This window comes from Macaca mulatta, chromosome 14 (assembly GCF_049350105.2).
Source record: "Macaca mulatta isolate MMU2019108-1 chromosome 14, T2T-MMU8v2.0, whole genome shotgun sequence".
Taxonomy (NCBI): Eukaryota; Metazoa; Chordata; class Mammalia; order Primates; family Cercopithecidae; genus Macaca; species Macaca mulatta.
The window spans coordinates 54,921,646-54,947,612 of NC_133419.1; the positions used below are offsets into that span (position 1 = coordinate 54,921,646).

Sequence of the window (25,967 nt, forward strand, 5' to 3'; positions counted from 1 at the left end):
ATATACATTTTTTAAAAATAATATGTTTCTTTCTGAATATGAAATTTACCAATTGTCTGCATTTTGGATTATTTCCTTAATGTAGATTTCTAGAAGTATAAATACTAGCTCAGGGGAAAGAAATTTTTTAAGGCTCTTAAAGCAAATTATTTTCAAATAACCCATTTATGTTTTCACTGAATGGGTTACAATACTCAATTCACTGTGCCATTGACACCATTCTTGTTCTTTCTTTTGGTAAGTATCCATGACTTCGATAGACCAAAATTGTGTCTTATCTTACTGGTTTAATTGTATTTCTCGGCCTTTCCAAATGTTTATGGAACATTTGTATTTCTACTTTTAAAAATTCTGTATTTATGATCTTTGTCCACTTGTAAGCTTGGTAGTTTACTAATGTATATGAACTCTTCACATGTAAAGAATATTTTCTGGTTCTGCTGTTTTGGCTGACTGGAAAACTTGAGAATCTTTTGACCACAAGCACTTAGAAATTTCTGCTGGACAAAATAAAGCAAACCTATGTCTAAATAGCTGAATCCACAAGAAAAGAAATTGAAATATCCAGATACGAGAAAAGAAAAGAGAACTGAAACCAAGCTGACCCTGCAGCTTCCTTGGGGACAAGTGGCAACCTCAGTTATCGGGGAGCTGAGCTTTTACACTTGCCTGTGATCTGAGACAAGACCTGGAACACCTATGGTAGAGAGTTGACACAGATTCCCACAGAAAGTTAAGGCTGTCCAAGGACTAGATCCTCAGATGGAATTTGGATAAGGAAAAATAATAATCACCAACCAGCAGAGAAACAAGGAAATTTGTTTCACCCTGGGCTCTAGTAGGAAAAAACACTTTCTCCTTCCTCATAGGAAAAGTACATACTCACAAAGTGACAGCAGTGATGATGCAATATGCAGAGGATTTGAAAAGAACAGCAAGATGGTGCCTCTAAGACATATTAGAAATAAGTAGAAAAGCACTCTGGAGAGACAGACGCTGCACCCAGACACACAGGATTCCTCTAATAAAGCCTCACTGAAGATGACTTCACAACCTAAAATTATAAAATATGCAAGAAAACAATTCATCATGAACAAAAATCATCAGGTACCCCAAAGAATAGGATCATATCCTAAGAACCTCAGAAAATAAAATGATCTGATAATTTTTTTAAAGATAAGCTTAAAATTATTAGGGGTAGCTGGGTACAGTGGCTTACGTCTATAATCCTAACACTTTGGGAGACCAAGGTGAAAGGATTGCTTGAGGCCAGGAGGTTGAGACCAGCCTGGGCAACAAAGTGAGACCCTGTCTCTCCAAAAAATAAAAATAAAAAACAATTAGTTGGATGTGGTGGTGGGCACCTATAGTTCTAGCTTCTCAGGAGGCTAAGGTGGGAGGATCGCTTGAGCCCAGGAAGTCAAGGCTGCAGTAAGCTGTGATCGTGCCATTGCACTTCATCCTGGATGACAGAGTGAGACCCTGTCTCTAACTTAAAAATCATTGGAGACATAAAAGAATGGATCAAAAACAGAGTAAAAGAAAATAGTTATCAAAGAAGAATAAAATAGAACTTCTCAAAGTGAGGAATAAAGTCACGGAAATTAAAAACTCAAGAGTTTAGGTGTGTTAGTTACTATATTTGAGGCTATTCTTCGTTATTCCAGATCTCCTTCTGGGCACATTTTCCCATCCCCTTAAAGTCACAAGGCAAGGCCATGGGACTTGCTTTGGTGAATGAAATGTGAGTAGAAGGACGTGTCACATCTGAACCTAGGCCTTCAAGAACTAGTATGCAATCTGCCATGTTTTTTCCTCCTAACGTGATAACCATCATTGCTCCAGAATACTAGAAGGCCAATATTAGGCTGAGTCCAGAATGAGGAAACACTGAACCAAGCCTGCTACAGACTCAAAAGTAAATGGGCGTGTAGCATAAGCAAATCACATCTTCCTTGTTATCAGCCACTAATACTTTGGAGTTGCTTATTATTACTATGCTGTTAAACTAGTATAACCTAGCTTAGCCTGATTGATTATAACATTTAAATCAAATTGGGCACAGCTGAAGAAAAATTAGTTAACTTGAAGATAGGTTTGAGGAAGTTACCCAATGTACAGTTCAGAGAAATAAATTGATTAAAATTATGAAAGAAGCATTGAGATATGGGATATAGAATGTAGAATGAGAAAGTCCCAAATACATTTATTGGTCCATCCTTAAAGGGGAAAGACAACTAGAGAAAATATTCCAAGAAAGAATGGCTGAGGATTTTCCAGAACTAAGGAAAGTCATCAATCATTGGATTCAGAAAATACAGTGAATTCCAAGCAGGAAAAATAAAAACACACCAAAGAGAAACTATAGAACAGTAAAGACAAAGGGAAGATCTTAAAAGTCATCAAAGAGAGAAGATTATTTACAAAGGAATGACAATTCTCAATGGCAATAGTAGAAGAAGGCAATGGAATAATCTCTTAAAAGAACTACGAGAAAATAACGGTCAACCTAGAGATAACACAAATGGCTAAGATACCATGCAGGATTGAGGGCTTGGTAAAGACCATTTGGAGACAATTGAGGAAGTTTACCTCTCACAGACCCCCGCTGAAACAACAACTAGAGGATGTACCTAAGGAAGATTGAAATTGAACTCAAACACATGCTCACAAATGTTCATTGCAGCACTTTTCACAATAGAAAAGACATGGAATCAACCTAAATGCCCATCAATGACAGACTGGATAAAGAAAATATGGTACATATACACCATGGAATACTATGCAGCCATAAAAAAGAATGAGATCACCTCTTTTGCAGGAACATGGGTGGAGCTGGAGGCCCTTATCTTTTGCAAACTAACACAGGAACAGAAAACCAAATACTGCATGTTCTCACTAAGAAGTGGGAGCTAAACATTGAGTCCATATGGCCACAAACAGGGGAACAACAGGTACCAGGGCCTACTTGAGGGTAGAAAGTAGGGGAAGGGAGAGGAACGGAAAAAATAAATACTGTCTACTAGGCTTAGTACCTGGGTGATGAAATAATCTGTATAACAAATCCTCATGACAAGTTTATGTAATGCACCTGCACATGTACCCTGAACCTAAAATAAAAGTTAAAAAAAAAATTGAGCTCAAAAGAAACAAGTAGGATACAAGAAGGAATAGTCAACAAAGACATTTGTAAACATGTAGGTAAATCTAAATAAGCACTTTCTGTAGAAACCAACAAACATAATGAATAATTTAGGAATACAAAAGCAAGGTGAAATAAAAATACTGGAAAGCAATATAATTAAGAGGGAGGGTTATTATTTTAAGATTTATTCAAGAAAAGAATAGAGATCTTGTTTAATTTTAAATTTAAAGTCAATATGTTCAAAAGTTAAGAGGACATGCTGAAGGTTAAAAATAGAATGTATAAGTTCCAAACAAATGTGTAGGGTGGGAGGAGGGGTGGAAAAAGTCAATGAATAAAACAAATAGAAAATATAAAATTACGTGGTAGAAATAAATACAAATATATTAATCACAAGAACTATAACTAGTATAAATCTATTGGTTAATAGAGAATCTTAGATTAGATTATGAAAAAAACAGGCCAGGCGCGGTGGCTCATGCCTGTAATTCCAGCACTTTGGGCAGCCAAGGCAGACAGATACTTTAAGCTCAGGAGTTGGAGACCAGCCTGGCCAACATGGCGAAATGCTGTTTCTACTAAAAATACAAAAATTAGCCAGACATAGTGGCACACATCTGTAATCCCAGCTACTCGGGAGGCTGAGGCATAAGAATCGTATGAACCCAGGAGCCAAAGGTTGAGTGAGCCAAGATCGTGCCACTGCACTCTAGCCTTCGTGACAGAGTGAGACAGTCTCAAAAAAAATTTTTTTTTGAAAAAAAAAAAAAAACCAGCTATGTGCTTTTCAAGAGACACACCAAAAATGCATGGATATGAAAGAGAGAGAGATGCAGGCTAAATAATATTGGTCAAACTGAATCAAATTGAATTGAGCTAGCAAATACCTTTCTCTGAAAGTACTCAGGTGTTTCCTGGTGGTAGTATTATCCAGGTGCGAAGTTTAAACATATTACATGAGTTATATCACTTAATGTATGCAGTAAGGAGAAGAAAATCCTGGGGTGGTAGCTTCCTTTGTTCTGAGTCATTTGGTAGGTAACATATTGAAACTACTTTTGTCAGCAAGTTTTCATTATTTACTGGCACCACACCTTCCTTGCTCATAGTTTCTCTGACTGTACATCCTTGAACGAGCATGAAATAACCCAATAAGTCTTGGTATTGCTGAGTAGTTGTCATACACTATCTAGGGTGTTATGCAGAGTGTGTTTAGTGGGGTCAGATAAAGATCAGAGGTCCAAGACTGGGGCTTCCTATAGTGAGAAGCGGAGTTAGGATAAAGGTTTTGTCCAAAAAAACCCCCACTCTGCAGCCCCATCTCAAAGGATGAAGTGCCAAACTCAGCGTCCCCAACACCCAGATCCTTGGGCTATCCCTTGAGGGCCAGTTCTGGCTCATGGATACCATAGCCTAGTTTCTGTTTCCTGCTGGTGCCTAGTCTGAAACTTACTTGTGTTCTCTTCTCTGCTCCCTCCTGCTGCAGAAGATGGGGTCCCTCGCACGGCACGGTCCATGTCCCTCACGCTGGGAAAGGTATGCATGTTCAAGGAATACCAGGGCTCCTGGAAAGAGTATGACAGAAGTTTCCATGGTCACCCAAACAATCATTCATTCTGGGATCCATGGATGCCAGAGAATCTCTGAACAGAGTTTCTATTCGGCTTCCCACGGTCTCAAGTTTAGCCTCTGACATCTTACCTTTCTTGCTCGTGGTTTCCTTAACTATGTATACATCCCTTAAATCAACATGAAATGATCATAAGCCTTCATATTGCTACAGGCAGCTTTAATACAGTCTCCAGGGTGTTACCCAGAGACTGTGGGGTCATTTCCATTCTGTATCTCCAAGATCTCATAAGCTAAAATAGAACAGATTGAGCGTTCACTCACCACCAATTTGGGAAATTTGGGTCAACTTTGGCCACTCTCTCCGCACCAATTCCATCATTGCTACTGCAAAACCAAAATATCCAGTGAATGCCATTTCAGCATTAGAAATGAGTAGGTTTTTTTCCCAAGCCCTTCTGAATTATGGCTATTGCTACCTCCAAGACAATGAGCCTGGTCACTTCTCTCCCCACAGAATATGCCTCGCCGGAGGGTCAGCGTTGCCGTTGTTCCTAAGTTTAATGCCCTGAATCTGCCTGGCCAAACTCCCAGTTCATCACCCATCCCCTCCTTACCAGCCTTGGTAAGTATGATGATGCCTGCCTCCCAGCACGGAATAGTAAAATAACCTTTCCTTCATACTCAGTCCTAGGGGGGTGACCAAATGGGAGCAGGGTCAACAAGGAGAGGAAATTTCCAGAATAGAATCTGAGTGATAGGCTCAAAAACCCAATACAGACCAGGCTGCATGTATTCTACTACTCTGGGAAGTCCTACTGCCCTTGAGCATGGTGTTGGCAGCTCAGCATTCTTTGCAAACGATAACTCTTTTTGTGCTTACACCACAATCCGCCAAGGTGGTTATAATTTTTTTCTACTCTGCAGTGGGCTTAAGTAGCTGAAGTTTGTAATGTGTGATAGGTGGTAGAACAGCTTTGAACCCTAGGTTCTCTGTTTCAGGAGCCTGAGTTCTTCAACCAACCCATTGTTCTCCTGCCTCAGTTCATTGTAGCATTTGTTCATAACAATGAAAAGCGGGAAACAACTCCGTGTTCACTAATAAGAGACTGGTTAAGCAAATGGATATCCCTATAAGGGGTTTCTGTAGAATGGTCCGTAACTTATTATGAATCAAAAGCAAGTAAAATAGGATATACAAAACCTAGTGTATGAACAGTATAATTCTGTTTTGTACTTTTTAAAAGAGTGTGTTTCTGTGCGTAGACAGAAATTTCTGGTAGAAGATACGTGAAACAGCTAACAATGGTTATCTCTAGGCAATGGTAAAATAGTTCATTTCTATTTTCTTCCTGATGCCTTTTTATATTTCTATAATACGAATGTATTAGTAATAATCAGGAAAAATACATTTCCATTTCTTTTAGGCAAAGACAGTTTGAATATAACAAAATATTTTCTGTATCCCAGGCCTTTGTGCATCTGGTTAATTCTCTCTAATTCTTTCTTCAGTGGTTTCTCTATCCCCTGCCTATGACTAGCACTACCATATAAGGAAACAATCTGATTGTGTAAGCAATTGGAAATTCAAGCCCTATGTAATACCAATGGGTGGTACTCACTGTTTCCTGCCTCAAGCATTTCAATCATGTATGAAATCAACCTAAACTCCCAAATTACCCACTAAAATAGAACAACCTGAAAAAAATGTTTAAGGATATTGGAGAGGACTGGTTAGTGTGTTTTAACAGTTCTATTTCCCATATTTTGCCTAAAAGCATAAATTTATTTTCCAAACATATGTTCCTTTAGACTAGGGGCTGGCAATCAGGGCCATAGATTAAAAACCACACAGGGTACTTTTAAAACATTCTTCCCCCAGGCCCCACACCAAGATTCTGGAGTGGATCAATACTTTTTTAAAACTTCCCCCAGGTGATTCTAATGTGCAGCCAACATTGAGAACCATTACTTAAACCAAATCCATTGCAACAACACAACGTGGAAATCCTGGGGAACATATTGTAATGAAATTTCTGATTGTTTGAGCTTTCAATAGTACTGGCATCTCTTGAGAATTGTACCTGGAGCTGTGTCTCTCGGGACAGTGATGGGCGTGTGTGAATCTATCACAGGGAGCCTGGGACCTGCACTTGTAGGAGGCCCACTGGTGTTCAGTCACAGTCAGTAAACAGGACAGAGAAAAACTGATGGCTTCTCTCCAGAATGGAGCCTCAAGATGTAAACTCTCCTCTTTGCTTAAGGAAACTTAGCAGAGGCGAAGGAAAAGGAGCAAGCTGCATGTGCCCTAGAGGAAAGGAATGCTGAGGAAAGGAGGACAGGGAAGGCCCGAGGGAAAGGGCCAAGGTCTGGGCTCAGATGAAGATTGGAAAGTGGGGGCATGGAGGAAAGAGGAGAAGCAGCAGCCCCCCTCCCATCATCAGAAACCCAGCAGCTCTGGCTTCTTCCTTGCATAGCACATCCTCAGTTCTCTGTCTTCTGTTTTTCATTCAGTCGGAATCACCCAATGGGAAAGGCAGCCTACCTGTCACTTCAGCACTGCCTGCACTTTTGGAAAAGTAAGTTTGTTGATTTTCCTCTTTGCTTCAGGGATCTCTCAGGAAAATTTCCCCATTTTACTTTCCTTCCTCCCATTTTCATCCCCAAAATGCAGGGGAAAGCAAATTAAGTTTTAAGGGAAATGAATGAGAGTCTGAGACCCACAAAGATTTCAGAATCCGCTTGCAAGATTCTTGAACCGGGAAGATGCCCTGACTGAGGCCAAGTGTACCCAATATGAGAGAGCCCAGAGAAGACTGGAGCCTTCTCTGCCAGTTGGGATTCTTTGGGCTACAGACAAAAGAAAGCCCCAACTCAATGGGACTTAGTAAGTCCAAGGTAGAGCTGCTTCTGGTACGGCACAGCAGGGCTCTAGCTCAGCATGCCTACAACTTCCTTGCCTCTGGCCACGTTGTATGTTAACTTCATCATCAGGATTGTGGCAAACGGCTGGTAGTTACTGGCATCCCCTCCAGACAAGACAATACCTAGAGGAAGAAAAGGGCCTGTTTCTTGCCGTGTTCCTTTCTTAGGAATAAACCCAGAAACCTTTCACCAGTCTTCCCTATTATCTCATTGACAAATCTGGAAGGAGGTCCCTTTCTAAAAGAATCACTTTGGGAATGGGATTGTCATCATGGGATTTACACTATTCCCTGGGGTTGGTGAGAGGGTCAGCTTCCCAAAAAGCAAAATGACTCCATAAAGAAGAGTAAATTCCTGAACAGAATCGTGTTGCTGTTGGGAACGAGGAAGGAAAATGCATATTGGATTGGCAGCCAGCAGTGTCTGTGATTTTCTAGGCATCTGTGCAATGTGCAGATCTTTTCATCCTCAGCCAGAGGAAGGGAGGCTGTTTCTATGCACTCAGAGGACTTCATAGCTTACTTTTCAAATTCTTTCATTTGCTTGCTGAAAAACATCTGGATCACACCTGCTGCCTCTCGGAATTTTCCCCTTGTGTCTTTTCTCACTTGGTAGAACATATACCTTATTCTTCCTTCTTTCTTGCCTCAAGACAGCTTTAGTCCTTCATTTTTCTTTGCTGTGAGAAAAGTTTTGCTATCTGGCAGGAAAAGTGTATGTTGGGACCCTTTTCAATACAGACAGGCTCCCACCTCCAGACCCAGCCTGTTTCCTACATCTCTCATTATGTGCAGCCACCAGCTTATCACCCAGTGATTTGTCCCCTGTTAGTCTTGAAGTTTGCCCAGCATTTCTTCTCTTTACCACCTCACCCCCATAAGCTCACAGGTCCTTCGTGTTATAGAGGGTCTCTTGGGGTCTCTCTCTCTGCCTTTTCTTGATCACTACAGGGAAATTGTCAAGAGGTGACACAACCACCACCATGTGGACCACGTGGAAGTGACCGAGTTTACAGAAACTTACCAAGTCCCTAGAGTCATAGGGCCTCATCCTCACCCTAGAGTCATAGAATCTCTCCAGAAATGGTCACCTGATGCTCTGACTGAGAAACCCACTAAAATTCTCCTTGCCAACCTTCCCTTTGGGTGCATGAATCCCTACTTCAGAGAACCCTCAACTCTAGCCCCATTCCCAACTCTAGGCCTGCAGAGCCACTCAAGGCAGAAGATCTCTTCAACAGACTCTAATCATGACAGAGCAGGGCCTGAACTCTGTAGAACTTATGCCAATCCATTTGAGCACTTCTGTCCAAGGCAGTGGGGATCATGAAAACATGAATTATCCTTGGTAAGGGAAACTGAGGTACAAAATTGGAGACAATAAGCAGCAGCCCCAAATTAGGAGCGTCAATGGGTAATGGTCAATAGTGCCATCACCTTTCCAGGGGCTTATAGAACCTGAAGAGATAGGGACAGAGTGGGGATTAAGGCAAGTCAAGCACACTGGGGTTGACTCTCCAGTTGGGAATATACCCATGTAAGAATGGTTGCAAAGAGGGGAGGGCATCTTCAGATTAAGAGGGGTTCAGGATGAACAACAGCTTCCCCTTCTGGATTTCTCAAAGATGTTAAGTGATTTCCATTTAAAACTGGAAACATGGCCAGGCATGGTGGCTCACACCTATAATCCCAGCACTTTGAGAGGCCAAGGCAGGTGGATCACAAGGTCAGGAGTTCAAGACCAGCCTGGCCAAGATGGTGAAACCCTGTCTCTACTAAAAATACAAATAAATAAATACATAAATAAATAAAAACTGGAAACATTTACTTGATTCCCAGTGCACTAACAATCAGACAATATATGAGTAAAAGTGAATTCTTATCTTCTGTCCTATACACAAATACTTAGTCAATTCTAGCTGCCCTAGCCATATTGCGAAAGAGAAATAATGTGTTATAGTTTAATATACATTGCTTCAGAGAGTGTTGTATTCAGCTTTGTATTAAAATGATTTCACCTTTCCTAAGCATACAGTGACGAAGCAGGAAGGGTGCTGGCTAAGCAAAGGATAAGAAGGTCAAATACCCTGTGGCTAGTTGACAGGAAAATACTTGAGAGCTGATTACACTGCTCCGTGAGATTTCAGAGAATGCTGAGCCTTGTTCTTGGAGGTCATTTAGTAATGAACTGCTCTTCACTCAACAAGGGCCTAGAAATCTGTAGACTTAAACATATGGGTGGAGAGTGATATTTAAAATTAGTCTTGAAGAGAAAACAAAGCCCAAGAGCAGTTCTGCAAGTAGAAATAGCTATGTAATTGTAGTCTTTTGTTCTTTCATTCCTTTAACAATTAATCACCAAGGGCCAGGCACATAGTATGTACTCAGGGAGCTCACAGTCTAGCGGGAAAGACAGATGGGAAGCAGCCTATTCTAATACAACACGATGGGTGGGATCGTAAGGAAGTGTAGGTTGCTAAGGGAATGACGCAGCAGAAAATGAGCACCTAATCCGATTTTGGTGTAAGGTTGGGGGAAGTGGGGAAGTAGGGGGAAGAGGGAGTTTAGGAAATGATTCCCCTTGGCTGGGCAGTGGCTCACGCCTGTAATCCCAGCACTTTGGGAGGCCAAGGCAAGTGAATCACTTGAGCTCAAGAGTTTGAGACTACCCTGGGCAATATAATGAAACCCCATCTCTACAAAAAATATAGAAATTAGCCAGGCATGGTGGCATGCACCTGTAGTCCCAGCTACTCAGGAGGCTGATGTGGGAGGATGGCTTGACCCCAGGAGGCAGAAGTTTCAGCGAACTGAGATTGCACCACTGCACTGCAGCCTGGAGCCTGAGTGACAGAACAAGACCCTGTCTCAAAAAAAAAAAAAACAAAAAACCCCACAAAGTTTTCCTCTAGGAACTTACTTTTAAAGTAAAATCTAAAGGGTACATAATTAACTAGGTGACCAGGAGGTTAGCAACATTCCAGGCTTTGTCCATGTGACAAAGTATGGAGTATTCAAGGAATGATGATAATGATAAGGATGACAATGATAACCGATGACAATGGTAATTACTGTTGACTGTTTACTGCACTGTTGACAATGGCAATTACTGCTAACTATTTACTGCACCTCGTTTTATGCCAAGTGCTTTACTAATTGCTTTGTATTAAGAATCTCAGTTAATCCTCACAGTAATCCCATGAGGTAGGTATACTATTAATATCTTTGTTTTATAGATGAGGAAACTGAAGCTCAGAGAAATCGTCACTTGCCTGAGGTTACAAAGCTGGTAGATAGCAGAGCACATGCCCTTACCCTTTTAATAGACGGCCCAACTGGAAGGATAAAACAAAGTTCAGTGTGACCATAGAGAAGAGGATGAATTTAAGAGCTATTTTTGAAAGAGCCTGGTGACCAACTGGGCATGGAATGGAGAGTAGAGTTGGGTGAGAGACAGGGTATGCATGGAACCGTTCACAGAGGGATCAGCAAAACCAGGATGTAGATGATGCACAGCGTTAGTGTCAGAAAGGGGTTATTATGTTAATGTATCACAGAGCAATTTTAACTGTCTAAAACTAGCCATGTTTCTATACTCTTGAAGCACCCAGGGTAAATTCCTTAAAGATTTCGTAGGACGCTAAATGTGTACAGTCAGCAACTCCCCTTTGCTGGTAGTATTTTGGAGTGAATTCCGCCCTCCCCCCACCACCCCAATAAACTTGTGGAGGACCCCAGGTATCTAGGACTGAGTAACGGGGAGTAAGGAAGCTTGGGTTCCCTGGGCTGGGCTTGTCAGAGGGAACCATGTCAGTGGGGGTGACTTGGAAACATTGCTGAGCCCAAGAAGATATGCCCATCACAAAGGATAGTAGTCACTTTCAAATATTGTTTTCCACATGGGAAAAGTTGAATCTAATATACCTGCCTGTCCAAAAACATATTTTGACTAAATAGTTCTTCACATTACTGAGAGCTGAGCACAATGACAAACATTTTTGACCTGGTGCATGTGTGAGAACAATGAGCCTCATTTCCATGAATCATCTCAGAAAGAAAGCACATAGGATTTCAGGCAGGGAACAGATGCCAAGATCCATGAGCCTTTGGGCCAGAAATCCCTAGGGTAGGCACAGGCTGTGCTCAGCTCCAGTTTACAGCCATGATTACAGATTTCTTTAGCCCAATCCAAACACTGGGTTCTCAGGAAATAACCATTTACAGAGAGGACTTGTGCCTTTTACAACATTCCTAGGTGGGGACTGGATAAGTCATAGTGAAACCGATGCAACTTGACAGGCACTTAAAGGTATCCACTGTGTGCCAGGCACTATTCTGACCTAAACACCGTCCTCCTTCCTATGATTACAGTCATATGCAGGTATCTGAAACATCAATGCCCTCCCTGTGAGTCACGCTGTCATAGAGGTGTGGTTGCAGAATAAAGGGAGAGAGAGGGCCAGGTGCGGTGGCTCACACTTGTAACCCCAGCACTTTGGGAGGCCAAGGCAGGTGGATCACTTGAGGCCAGGAGTTCGAGACCAGCCTGGCCAACATGGTGAAACCCCATTTCTACTAAAAATACAAATATTAGCCAGGCATGATGGTGCACTCCTGTAATCTCAGCCACTTGGGAGGCTGAGGCAGGAGAATCACTTGAACCTGCGAGATGGAGGTTGCAGTGAGCCAAGATCATGCCACTGTACTCCAGCCTGAGTGACAGAGCGAGACCCTGTCTCAAGAAAAAAAAAAAAAAAAAAAAAGGAGAGATCAACTTTAACCAGAGGGTGTGAGGGAGGGGAGAACACCCGCAAAGGTTTCACAGAGGAGAAGACATTTGAGCTTAGTCTTAAAGATGCTTAGGGAGAAACTTCCAGATAGTTAGATAAGATATTTAAAAAACTACAAGCTCAGTTCAGAGGTCAGGAGAGGACAGCAAACATTCTACATATTGTGTTTTCCCCACTTCCCACCCTACCCACAACCCCTCCATTCCCCCCTAACCCCCACACACACATTAAACAAAGGCCCTCCCAACCACTTACACTCTAGACAAGCAGCCTTGAAAAGAGGGACACCATAGAAGCCACAGTCCAGTCTGAGGGCAGGAAGGGCTTCACTCACCAGAGTGAAAGGAAGAGACTTCTATTGAAAGAAAGGCAGGGGTTCATGGGGGCTGGAAAGTCCATCTTGACACAAACGTAGACGACCAAGATGAGAGTCCCAGCACCAATAACGTGAATTTAGGCAAGTCACTTAGTCAACCTGAGCTCGGGTTTCTTATCTGTGAAATGGGATAATACCCCACCTAGGTGACAGATAGTGTAGTCAGAAGAATGGGTGCATATCAGACTGCACAGGGTAAAATTTGAGTTCTACCACACACTGGTTGTATGATCTTGGGCTGGTCCCAAGATCATATGACAGATATGAAATCACTTGAAATGCGATCCTCATGCCTCAGCCTAATTTTTCTGAGCCTTGGTTTCCTCATCTGTCAAACAGAGAACAGTAAAACCTTCTTGGGTCATTTGTGAGCCGTAAGTGAGATGTTAGACCACAGTCTGATACATATAAGTTAATTTTTAGCTCTTCTCATCATTGGAAAGATCAAGTGAGAGGATGTATATGAGAGCCCTATAGGGGAGCTGAAATGGACAGAAGATCTGCATGTAAAAGGGTCAAGGAAATGGGCTTCCTGGCCCTGGTAAGGAAAAGTTTTCTTCTCTAGAGATCAATGACCCAAGGACAATGAGAGCTTTGTTTACGGTCACTCTTCTGCAAAATTCTAAGGTGCATAGTGTGTGATGACATGCAATACATGTGCACCTGAGAAATTTCCTAAAGCCATTTTATGAAAATGTAATTTTAATTTTACCATACCTTAAATTGGTTCACATTTAGGGTTCCTCTGACTCTGACGTGTCTCAGTAATATATAACAAATTCTTCCTTGATGATATAAATAATTGCCTGGATTTTTTATGAGTCATATTTGGAGGTAGCTCAGATTGCTCCCAAAATGAACCAATACATTTCCTATATAACAATAATAATAGCAGATATAATAATTTGTTGAGTATGTAAATAAACATATTCCAGAAAGTTTATTTACATTTCTTCATTAATTCTTACACCCCCACCATCAGGTATGTATTACTATCCCCATTTTACAGTTGAGGAATCTGAAGTTCAGGAAGATTAAATAATTTACATGTCTTGGAGCTGGGATTTGAATCCAAGTTTGCCTCAGGCAAGTTTTTTTCCTCTATACTACACTGTCCTCCTTCATGCATGCTTAACCTTAAGGAACCTCTAAGGCTGACAGCTATGTATAAATCAAAAGTCTAATACCAGTATCTCATTTCATATATATATATATATATATATATATATATATATATATATATATTTCATGAAAGAATTACTTTCCCTGCCCTTGGCTGTAGCTGTGTTTTTCTCCTCTCGCTCTAGTGATTTGGATAAATAGGAAACTGCACATTAGGCCAAGGTCACATGGAAGGGAGTGGATAATGTAATTTGCAAAAGGAGAAATGTTATGAATAGCTGGTATTTTTAGAGCGTTATCTTTCTTGTTCACAATGGGTTGTGGTTTCCAGCCTGACTAAATGTAAATTTTAAAAGGTCTGAGGAAAACTAAGAGATGGGAAACTGATGCCAAGAATGAGGAGAAGATACAAGGCTCACTCATAAACCCTGTCTAAGAGGTCAGGGAGGGTGGCAGCTGTGATCTTTCAGAGTCCTGGCTAGAAAGCTCTGCTCACAGTGTTGCCTTGTTGGAGGACTCCTCCATGACGACGTTGCTCCCATTGGGAATCAGGACACGAAGGTGGGCTGCAGGATTCCTAGGGAAAGCATAGCCGTCTGGATACTTCCTTTAAACTTGTGATCTCATACCCGCAATGATCTCCCAGCACCACCCAGACATCCTACCATGATGTTCTAGCATGTCTGTTTTTCTTCTTTCTCATATAACTCTTTTACACCTCTCCTCTCTCCACAGACCTTCCTAGACCCCTCTACCTCTCACTCTCAGCAGATGACCTTGCTGTCTACTTTATAGAGAATACCTAAGCTACACTCCCATAGGAGCCCTCTCACTTTCCTTCACCAGATCTCCAGCCCAACAACTTCATCATCATCTTCCCTTTGTTACAAACAAGGAGAGATTCTCTACTTTTCCAAAGTCTGTCCCTGTTTCGTTTTGCAAAGACTGAGTTCCTTTGGGCATCCCTTTCTCTCATCCTCTCCACTAGATCATTTCTACCTACCTTCAAATGTGCATCCTCCCTTGACCTACTTCAGCTGCACACTCCCTCCAACACACACTTCTACACTCCTTCCTACTCGAATTGCTGTGTCTGTAACTTCCCCTTTCCCACCTCCCCTTCTTTACTTTACATTCCAACCTGTGCTTGGCTCCCACCATTACATAGAGGCTCCTCTTGACCTCTGTATTATCAAATCTAATAGTCACCTTGTCTGTGTGCTTCAAACTCAGAAGTGTGTGGCACTGTTAACTCTTCCCGCCTTGATGTGCTCTTACCTCCTGGCTCCCAAGACTCCACCCGCTCCTGGGTTTCCTCCTACCTCTCAGGCTGCTAGTGCTCAGCCTCCTCTGAAGATACCTTCTTTTCCACCTGAGCCAAGTGTGGCAAAGCCTCATGGCTTGGTCCTGGCTCCTCTTCTTGTCTTTCCTCATATTATCTCCCTAAGCAATCTTGTCCATCCCCATGGCTTTAAGTAACATTTATGTTCTGATGACATCAAATGAATATCTCCAGCCTAAAATTCTTCCCTGACTCACTTTGATGAATTCAACTGTATACTTGACATCTCCTTTTGGATACCTCACAGGCATTGCAAATATCTCTTGTCCAAAAGTTAACTCCTGCCACTCTGCCTCTTTTTAAGTTCTCAAACAACTCAGCACCTTTTGTGTCTCAGAGTCTTTAAATAACCTGCATTATCTTCCTGGAATGATCTCTCCTCTGCTTTTTCACTGAGTTTTACTTTGTCATCCAGGCTGGAGTGCAGTGGTGCGATCTCAGCTCACTGCAGCCTCTGCCTCCTAGGTTCAAGTGATTCTCCTGCCTCAGCCTCCCGAGTAGCTGGAATTAAAGGCATGTGCCGCCACACCTGGCTAATTTTTGAATTTTTTGTAGAGTAGGGGTTTCACCACGTTGGCCAGGCTGGTCTCAAACTCCTGACCTCAGGTGATCCACCTGCCTCGGCCTCCCAAAGTGCTGGGATTACAAGCATGAGCCACTGCTCCCAGCCCTCTTGTCTGCTATTAATACATCTGACTTCTCATGCTTCAGGCCTGTACTTCAACTTTAGCACCTCAGAGAGGCCTTTTCTAACTATTCACTCTAAACACATTCTCTCCTTGTTATTTTCTGTCATTGTACAGTATTTCTTTCATAAAAGTTATAATTTGTAATTAATCACATATTTTTTCTTTCCTTTTTTGGGGTTTTTCCTTCTGCTAAGTTCCATGTTGGTAAAAAACCATTTCTTTATTTTCTAATGTGCCCCCAGCACATTACAATGTGCCTGTGGCTTATTTGAGAAAATAAGTGGATATTTGAAAAAATGAGTGAGGGTCTTCTGGTGAAAGACAACAGGAATGGAATGACCTTAAACATGCTGGTCTGCCCCCATTTTCCTCATCTCAGTGCTGTAGAGCACCCATTACAGCACCTCCTGGAATAAGAATAAATGCCAGTTTGGGAGCATGAGGAGAAGGAAAGCTGGTGAGGTATTTAATGGGCTGGGGACTATTCATGGACTAGGACCTTTATAAAATCTTGTCTCAGGGTAGAAGGATTGAGAAAAAATCTGAAAGCTACTGAAAAAGCCTGAGTTTCCTCACTCCTCATCAGGAATTGGGCCAAAAACATGGTTTTGTTTTTAGGCCTCCACCTTTTTCTGAAATGATGCCCTGTACTTCTCTCTTCTCACTAGTGGAAAGACAAATGGGGACCCAGATTGTGAAGCCTGTGCTCCTGCGCTGGCCCTGAGCTGCCTGGAGGAGCTTAGTCAGGAGACCAAGGCCAGGATGCAGGAAGAAGCCTACAGCAAGGGGTGAGTCAGACCTCAGCCACCCGGAGGGCACCTGGCAGGTCTCAGAAGATGCCTTCCCACAGGTCCTTCCCGTTTCTTAGAGGCTTTAGGGAAGTAACCAGTGGCCACAGGACCTCCTTGCCACGGGAAGGAACTACATTGGAAATAGCAAGACTGTTCCACAGGAAGGACAGGAGGAAGCAGGGTCAGAGGGTGTGGTTAGACAATAACGAGACTGCCCTCTTTTTAGGCAGAGAGCCACCAGAATGCCACCGCTAAGAATAGTCTGGAAATCAGGGGCCCTGGGTGGGTTCCTCTTGGTGGTGCCTGAGGCTTCCTGACACGTGCTCAGAGCAGTCATGTTGCAGCCAGCAGTGTCCAGGAGCAGCTGCAGCTCTGCTTCCTAGAACTGCTTTGGTTACTCCTTCCTCCTATAAATGGAGTCTCTTCAACTTCCAACTGCCTCCTCCTCCATTTGAGCTTCAATAGCACCCATGGCCAGTTGTCAGCACTGGAGAGACCAAGTCCTGAGCAGGGCCCAAGCCTCAAGGTAGAGAATGACCTCCAACCATGTATGGTGCCCTAAGCGTCTCCTGTCTCCATAGCTCATGAGAAAGACGTAGCTTCCCACTGACACAGAACCCATGGACTTCAGTGGTAGGTTTGCCCAGCCAAATTGCTAGTGTTAGACACTCAGCGTAGGACAAGTGAACAGAGTATGTTTGGGGTAATATTGATCCTGGGGGAGAAAAACCACAAAGGTTTCTCTTGGAAAGTCTGCCTTTTTCACCCACCACTGTCCTCTATCCTTGGAATGCATAGGCATGAACTCCTTCATTGGTTTTGTAAACATTTACTGAGTACCTCTCTAGGTTAAGCCATGCACCTGGCACTTCCAAAAAACATTCCAACACCCTGCGAAATGAGTGTCACCCTTCCTCTTTTACAGATGAGAGGCTGAAGCTCCATGGTCACGTGGAGAACAAATACAATCTCAGCCCTACAGAATGTTTTGTGGGTTAAGAACCCAGTCAGGAGACCCTGTGCCACATTTTTTCCCTGTCAGTTTTATCACACTTTCACGTAAACAGGAAGGATGACTGAGGAGTGAGGGGAAATGGTACTGGCACGAGCTGCCTTGGGATTCAGTGGAGCTTCCCAGCTTTTTCCTGTTTTGTGGAACCACAGGAAGCGCATAATTATTGGAGGTGCTGCTCAAGTCCCCTCCCCTAGGAACTCAGGAGAGGATGCATTGCACCTGGCCTTTCCAGACTCAACTGTTCCTTTTTGCCCCCCAGATTCCAAGAAGGTCTAAAGAAGACCAAAGAACTTCAAGACCTGAAGGAGGAGGAGGAAGAACAGAAGAGTGAGAGTCCTGAGGAACCTGAAGAGGTAGAAGAAACTGAGGAAGAGGAAAAGGGCCCAAGAAGCAGGTAGGAAGCCTGTGTTTGGAGTCCTTGCCATTGCTGAAATGGGTTACAATTCGTCTAATTTGGAATTGCCAGTCCAGGGCAGCAGTGAATCTCGGGCCCCAGTGAGTAGCCAAAGAAACCAAGAGGGCACGCATGTTGGGAAGGAAGTAGAGGAAATCCCAAAGAGCCAAGATAGCTAGCAATGAGAAGTTTGCAAGAGCTTGAGAGGTCAGGGGCAGTCATGGGAAGGGAGAAGGGCCCTAAGTGGAGTCCCTCCCAGCCCAGCCATGGTTAGCTCATTTCCCAGACGAAATTATGGGTAGCCATCCGCATGAAAAGGCCCAAGACCAAGAGAGTTGACTTGAAGGCCTGGAGTGTGTTTCTTACAAGAACAGGGACAGGGAGGACACATGGAATAGAGGGCAAACTCAGCTCAGTGGCAAAGGTGAGTCTCCAGCAGGTGCCTACCATGCTGACCAATCAAGCTTGGTCACCCAGACAGTGTTTTCACTTTAGTTTGGAAATACTTGGGGTTTTCTTTTAAAATACTTTCTATTTCAAAGGTACGTTCCCCTAAGTTGGGGGAGGAGAATATAACATGTAGATAAAGAGAATATAGACCTGTATCTTGTCCCACTTGTGGTTCCTGCCTGGCCTTTAGGATGCAGAATCATAGAAATGACCTCATTTAGTTCCAGGGCACTCCATGCAATAAAGTATTATGGTAATGAGGTCTCGCCCCACCTGGCCTGAATTATCCCGCAGAAGTACATGCTTAGGGATAGGATAAACTAGCACCCATAGAAGAGGTACACTCTACCCCATAGATATAATAACCATGCCAACATTCTGGATTTTCAGGACAGCCCAATTTCATTTATTCAGCTGTGTTGTCTCTATTAGTGTATTTAAACCACAAGTCTTGAATCTTGATTTTTTAAAATGTAGTAATAGCCACCTTGGAAAAACTTTACCAAAATCTTTGCTTTTAGACCCCTGGGCTATCTTGGGGTCCAGGGCAGCTCCAGACAAAATATCTAACCAGCTGCTGAAATATTATCTAATCCGGGTATGTATCTGTGCCTCATTGCTGGAAAACTCTGGAAACCACATGCATGCAACAAATAGGTAATGAAGTGAAGATTAGAAGCAAAATGGATAGGCACACAGGAGCTACCAACAGAGCCCAGTTGGTGGAGGATTCAACTAAAGTGAGAGGTCTCCACCCATGCTAGTCAACCCCATTGTTCAAGGGAAGAGCCACTAGGAGAACTGGAGAAACGCTTCTCCACTGAAAACAAATCACACACTGCCTTCCCAGTGAAAGAACCTCCAGGTTTAACAATTAAAGTGCAATCCCTACTCCAAGCAACCAGATCCTGTTCTCCTTAGGCCTCACCTCCCTCCTGAGGGTTCTCTGCTCGTATTTCTCAGGCCACCACATTGCCCTCCTCCCCTTTAATGCGGTCAACCAAAGCCCTGGACAAAAAGCCCTTCCTCTGGCACCCGTGAATACAGCAGAAACCAACTGGAACCTCTAACACTTCCAAACACTGAGAAAGAACAAAAGAGAAATAAACAGAGAGAGAGAGAGAGAGAGTACGTGGAATATAAACAGTCTGGTTTGCAAAGCAAGGGGATCAATGTCTTATCTAGCTAGTTCAATCTCAGGCAATTGTTGGCTCCCTCCCATTTCATGAAACCCCCGGGGAAGTAAGGCTTAGGTTGGTTCCTTTCTGTCCAGCTCCTGGTCATCAGTGCGTGGCAATGGTGCCTGTAACATTTATCATGCACCTGCTCTCAAACATGATTTCTCCCCTGAAATGTTGGTACCTCACTCACAAGCAAGGTTTGAGGTTATTAAAAGTTCCATGTCCTACTTAGTGCATTTTTAAAACACTGGGTTCAGCCCAGCTGCTGATCACTTAAGAGATTCAACATCACACATTAAAGTCTTTTTGTCTGAGTCACATATCTGTTATATATAACAATTTATATTACAAATATTGCTCTCCTGAGGATCAGTTTAAATAAACTTTGGGTGAACCCCAATATCTTAACCATATTAAAAAAGAGAGCACAGCCTTCTGACATTGAACAAGTGAGACTCATAAGGGGACAAAATAAAACTTTTGTCTTTTCTCCCAACAGCTGTTCAAACCAGCTCTGTGGGGTTAAGAGGACATTCTGGTTCCTTTACTTTTCCAATAACTCTCAAGAAACAGAAGTTTACTTATAACAGCCAAAAATTGACTTCTAAAGAAATTCTATTTCTAATCTATTTCTAACCTCTCTTATAGGCCAGGCATGGGGTGACCAGCTAAGGTCACACAGCCAGATCTTGGTCTCTTCCTTTGGAGCCACAATTAAGAGTGGGATTAGAGTAGGGAGAGGCCACTCCGGCAGCTTGTTTTGGAGGATAGAAATACAGCCCCAAAGTCTCCATTTTAGCATCCAACTCTGTCTAAATAGAATCTAGAGAATCTACAAAGGGCTGAGAGAAAAAAAGCTTCCACTTCTAAACCCTCCCTTCCCAACAGTTGTGAAAATAGTTAATGATTTTCAAATCAGCAAATGTGCTCACTTTCGTGCTTCCCTTAATTGTGACTGAAATGATCTGATGGGGTTCCCGCATGGAAGAGAAACCTGTCAATGTTCCCTGTGGCCTTAGCATCCCAGGCAGGCACTCTGAGCATCTGGTCCCTTTCTAAGGATGGCATTTATTGGGTCTTTCAATCCATTGCAAGTCATGCATTTTCTGCTAGCTCTGAATTTGAGCTCTCTGCTTCTCAGCCAATGGCTTGGTCATTGCAGTGTGTGTGTGAGCCTCAGGATCTTCAGAAAGCACTTTCGTCTCTTTCCCCACCTCCTTGGTTTAGGAATCCTCAGTATTCTCATTTTTCATATTATTTTTTTAAATTGAATTAGAGGTTAAAAACAGCAGGAAATCCTAGCTTAATGAAGGGGCTCAGGGCTTCTTCAGAGAGCTCTAGAATGGACTTGTCAAAGCAGGCCATCTGCCTGTTGTCTTTTCACCACACCACAGAGAGAGAGAGAGAGGACAAAATGAAAGATAGTTGGGAAGGAATCAAGAGGGGAAAGGGGCAAAAATGGAGAGGAAGAGACACATGAAAGGGAAGGAGAAAGAAGTGTGGAGAGAGTGAAGAAAGAAAAGGAGGAAGAGGGAGAAATTAGAGAATAAATATTAATGAGGTCGAGATAACATCATGAACAAACCACCCAGACATTGCAAGAGGCTTCTAATCTTCTGCCTGCTCTTGAATGTTTTGAAGGGAACTCTTGAGGTTGATCTAGTCCCTTGTCATTTATCACTAGATATCAAGCTTCTTAGAGTTTAGCACAGTCCTTCCACTCTGGACACAGTTAGATGTGGAACTGAGAACAATGAATTATGCATCTGAGGCAAGGGACAGGTTAGAGCTTGGAACTGACCATTAATGCAGCTAGGTGCTAAAAAGATACATGGCCAGCCAAACCTGTACTCCCAGGCTTGGGAGAGTGCAGATATCAGGAATCGCCCCATGAATAGATGAGGGCATGTATGGATGGATGATCAAACAAGCAGGTAGAATGATCTAGACAAGTAGCTCTCAACATCAAGGCTGTGGACTGGTGGAATCAAAATCACCTGGGAAAATGTAGCCAATGATTCCTAGACCATAACTTTGGATATCCTCGTTCAGTATGCTTGGAGTATTTTGAACAATTACTGCCAACCTAATCTAGGCACAGCTGAGTTTGAGAACTATTGCTCAAGACAGCATAGAAGCTATCCGCAGAGAGAACTATGGGTCTGCGTATCATATGTGTGCCCCGTATACTAAAGCCTCTGCCTGTTTTTTTCATTGACAGCAAATTTGAAGAATTGGTCCATTTCTTACAAGTCATGTATCCCAAACTGTGTCAGCACTGGCAAGTGATCTGGATGATGGCTGCAGTGATGCTGGTCTTGACTGTTGTGCTGGGGCTCTACAATTCCTATAACTCTTGTGCAGAGCAGGCTGATGGGCCCCTTGGAAGATCCACTTGCTCTGCAGCCCAGAGGGACTCCTGGTGGAGCTCAGGACTCCAGCATGAGCAGCCTACAGAGCAGTAGGAAACCTCACACCTAGCCAGTGCCCTGCTGTGAGACACTCAGACTACCACCCTTTCCCTAAGTATAACGTCAGGCCCAGGTGTGGACGCACTGCCGCCCATCCCATCCCATCCCATCCCATCCCATCCCATCCCATCCCATCCCATCAGGTCATGAGGAAGGTTTCTTTTAACATTTGGCACTTCTGTGGGAGCTATTCATACACAGTGACTTGATATTCTTTGAGGATCAACAAAACTGCCCTGGGAAAGCATCCAGTGGATAAAGAAGTCACCTTCACCAAGGAGCTCTATTGGAAGGGAAGGTCTCCTGCCCCTAGCTCAGGTGGCTGGGGAGAACTAAAACACCTTCACTGGTGGTTGGGGGTAGGGAGTGGGGCATAGGGGAGGAGGAGGTAGCGGGCAGTAAAAAACTTACTCTCTTTTTTCCTCTCTGTAATCAGTTATCAGGAAGAATTTGCTTAATGATTAATACCCTAAGGATCAGACCTGGAATTTGGAGTTGCAAAGTGACTGTCTTCCCATTTCCCATCTCATTTTCAATAACTTCAGCCTCCCATTCTCTCCTTTGGAATGAGAGTTTCTTTTTACAGAAGTAGGAAAGGCTCTCAGAAAAAAAAGTACAGGCTGAATTTAGCTCAGTGCTTGAAATGGGAAGATATGAATTATTATATATATGCATCTGTCCACACACACTGTTGTGTACACACATACAACATGCATGTGCACAGAGCCAAAAACCCTTCAAAAGTGTGCTCTGGGTATGTACCTCTGGATAAATAAGATGCATGCCAAGCCAACCCACAGATTTTCACTAGTGTGGGGCAGTTACCAGACACCTGTTCAATAAGCTGTCCACATGGATTGAAGATGTTTTAAAAACACTGAAAACTCATGGCTTCAATGGCAGACTCACTAGTCTCCATTTCAAACGCTGACTCTGAGCTGCTGTACAGCACAATCTATTCCCTATTCTCTCTTTGAAAACAGTTAACCCACCTCACAGGTGAATGAGGAGAGAAGATGTGCTTTCTTCTTCAGTCTCTTACTCTGTGTGTGACTACATGCAAGGGTAAACTTGCACCTCAGTGCTTCAGTTCAAATAGGATTTCCAACCCAAGTATAATTGGGGATGTTTTAGAGCATCCCCAGTTGTTTAGCACATAATGGAAAGAGCACATCCCCTCTTCAGCTTCTCTCCCCACTTTTACAGCCACTGCCTTCATCAGTTTTGTAGGGGTGTTGATTTCCATGTGGGTTTTATTGTCATTGTTTTGCGGTTTTGTTTTGTTATTGATATTGTTTGCTTTCATTGCTAAAACTCATATATGACTTACTATGAACCAAGCACTGTTCTTAGTATTATATAGGCATGAATTCATTTAAGTCCTAAAGAAAAAGAAAAAAAATATGAAGTGGATACTACCCTTCCCATTTTCAAATAAGGAAACTGAAGCACAAAAAGAACAAGTAACTTGACAAGGACACTCAACTAGTAAATCATGGGGCTGGAGCTCAACCCCAGGGTAGGCTGGCTCCAGAGCTGTGCTCTCCTTGACTCTTCTGATAGTCTCCTAGCTGGAAGCCTCACATTCCAGTCTTACTCCCCAAAGTGGCCCATCAGCTACTCCATCTCTGGCTCCCAAACTAAACAGTTTCTCTCATAGCACTGGACCTCCACTCACTAGTTTTTCTCCAGCTGTTCTTCTCTTTTCTTCAGGTTACTCTTCTCGACCAAGTGCAAAAATTATCCCCTCCATACCAACTTTGATGACCTTCCTTCCATACTCCTTACCAGACACAATGTAATAGGTCACACTCTCCTCTATGTTTTCTGGCACTTTTTAAACATTATTATTATTGACCTTTACCTATAGTATATCACAGCCTATTTATTTATGTTTCCCCTAGCATTTTTCCTCAAAGACAAGAACCATGTCTTACCCATCTCTCGGGTGAGTGCCTAGCATGGTGGCTGATGCTTGGGAGCGTTGTTCGAATGTTGGTCGGTAAATATTGTTCAAAAGAACAAACAAACATTCAAGGTGGTGGAGAGCAGCCTGGGGACAGCTGACATGCTGCATGCTTCCCAGTACCACCACCATCACCACCATCACAATGCAAAAAGCAACATCTCTCTTAACTTCAGCTTATTCTGTTTCTCAGTCTACTCTGTGAGAGAGCAGGAATGAGACCAGACTAGCAACATCGTTTCCAAGCTCAAGGACTGGGCTCAATGCAGTCACTCCTTCAGAGAGACCCCATCCCAAGGATGCCCCACTTTAAAACAGGATGTTTACCGAAGGGGGCATCCTTTACAGTAGCTAGAAAATGACTGAGGCCCAAGCCAGGGTTGATCAAGGATGTGCCATTAAGGTAAAGAGCTACAGAGCAGGGCAGAGGGACTTTGGAGGCACAAGTGGATGATTTTCCTGGCCTCTTCCAGGGGGTCTGGATACAACTGAAGGAGCTTTAGCTACATGAGGCCCTCAGAGCCAAAGACAGGATGCAAATGGAGTTCCAGAGAGTGGCCATGGAAGCAGGACTCCGGGTGGGGAATGTTCAATCTCTGCCTCTCTTATTGTTCACTTGGTCACAATTTTCCCACCTTTGTTTCTGGATGAGTAACGGCCAGGAAGGCAGATGTGGAAGCTCCTGCACCTCCAGCTGCCCCACAGAAAGGCCTGCAAGAGTACTTCCAGGCACAGGCCCTCTCCCACCCTATTCCATTTGTAAGAAGGGAGGTCAAGGAAAAGGACATCTCCAAAAGGGAGCATAAGAGTAGCCATATGTGCAAGGGCAAGACTGAAAAAGTGCTCATGGGTCTATCTTTCCTGGAAAGCAAAGACCAGCCTGAAGCAGTGGGAGCTGCTGCCCAAGCAGTAGTGAACTGGAGAGAAACAGGCCCTGGATTTTCCATGAGGATGTGGATCTGAAAGAAGAGTCGCCCCAAATGCCTCTGAAGTCTGACATCTCTGCTTAGCCCTAGGAGTCTGGTTCCCTGTCTTCAGTTGCAGAGTAATGTGTTTGTGTCATTGTTGATGTCACCTCCTAAAAAGACCTTCACTTTCTGGCTGCCACAAAGCCATATGTGTTGCTCCCCATATACAGCCTGACAGAGTAAATGGAGAGGGAGTGCTGGATTCGTGTATCACTGGCTGTCAGTTCCTCATGTTGTTAAGCCTCACACAGGTGTGCTAGCATTGAACTGTAGAGTGTCACATACCTGAGTTTGAAAATAAAAGCACATTTCCAAACCTCTGGCAGCAGCCAAATGCCTCCTCATTTTATGGAGCTGAGTTACAGTCTTACCCCAACCAAGAATTAGATGCCTTTGGATATATTAGTGCATCCCAGAACCAAGTCAGAGGTCCCCAACCCTTGGTCGTTGTACTATGGGCTACCTCACAGGGGCTGAATCAGTTCCTACTCCTCTTCCCTTCCCCATTCCTGATCCCAGTTTCCTGTATCTTCCTGGTCTATGATTTTTTTAATTAACACATTTTGCTGTGATTGAGTTTGCTGAGTTTTTAACCAACCTGATTTCCACAGCTGAACTGTTTTTTGGTCTTTCTTACAGTTAGCTGCAGGGGAATGTGGACTTTCCAAATCTAGTTCCCTAAAAATAAACTCTCCCGCCCAATACTTCACACCTTTTTTTACTCCCTTCTTTGCCTACCAAAGCCAGAGGATTCAGATGAGAACACTGAGACCC

The 25,967-nt window shown here is 43.2% G+C and overlaps 1 protein-coding gene across 50 annotated transcripts in view; it reads left to right on the forward strand.

The window, feature by feature from the left end:
• Window positions 1-25,513, forward strand: part of IRAG1 (inositol 1,4,5-triphosphate receptor associated 1) — a 125,609-nt gene extending 100,096 nt beyond the window's left edge. For 29 of the 50 annotated variants that reach the window (XM_077963352.1, XM_077963381.1, XM_077963370.1 and 26 more), the window contains 6 exons: window positions 4,632-4,681; window positions 5,232-5,339; window positions 7,229-7,293; window positions 16,626-16,745; window positions 18,023-18,157; window positions 22,010-25,513. In XM_077963352.1, the coding sequence (XP_077819478.1) occupies window positions 4,632-4,681; window positions 5,232-5,339; window positions 7,229-7,293; window positions 16,626-16,745; window positions 18,023-18,157; window positions 22,010-22,253 (722 nt within the window). In that variant the 3' untranslated portion in view covers window positions 22,254-25,513. The remainder of the gene's footprint in view (window positions 1-4,631; window positions 4,682-5,231; window positions 5,340-7,228; window positions 7,294-16,625; window positions 16,746-18,022; window positions 18,158-22,009) is intronic. The other 21 variants (XM_077963353.1, XM_077963355.1, XM_077963357.1 and 18 more) reach the window with 3 other exon arrangements.
• The last annotated feature ends 454 nt before the right edge of the window (window positions 25,514-25,967 follow it).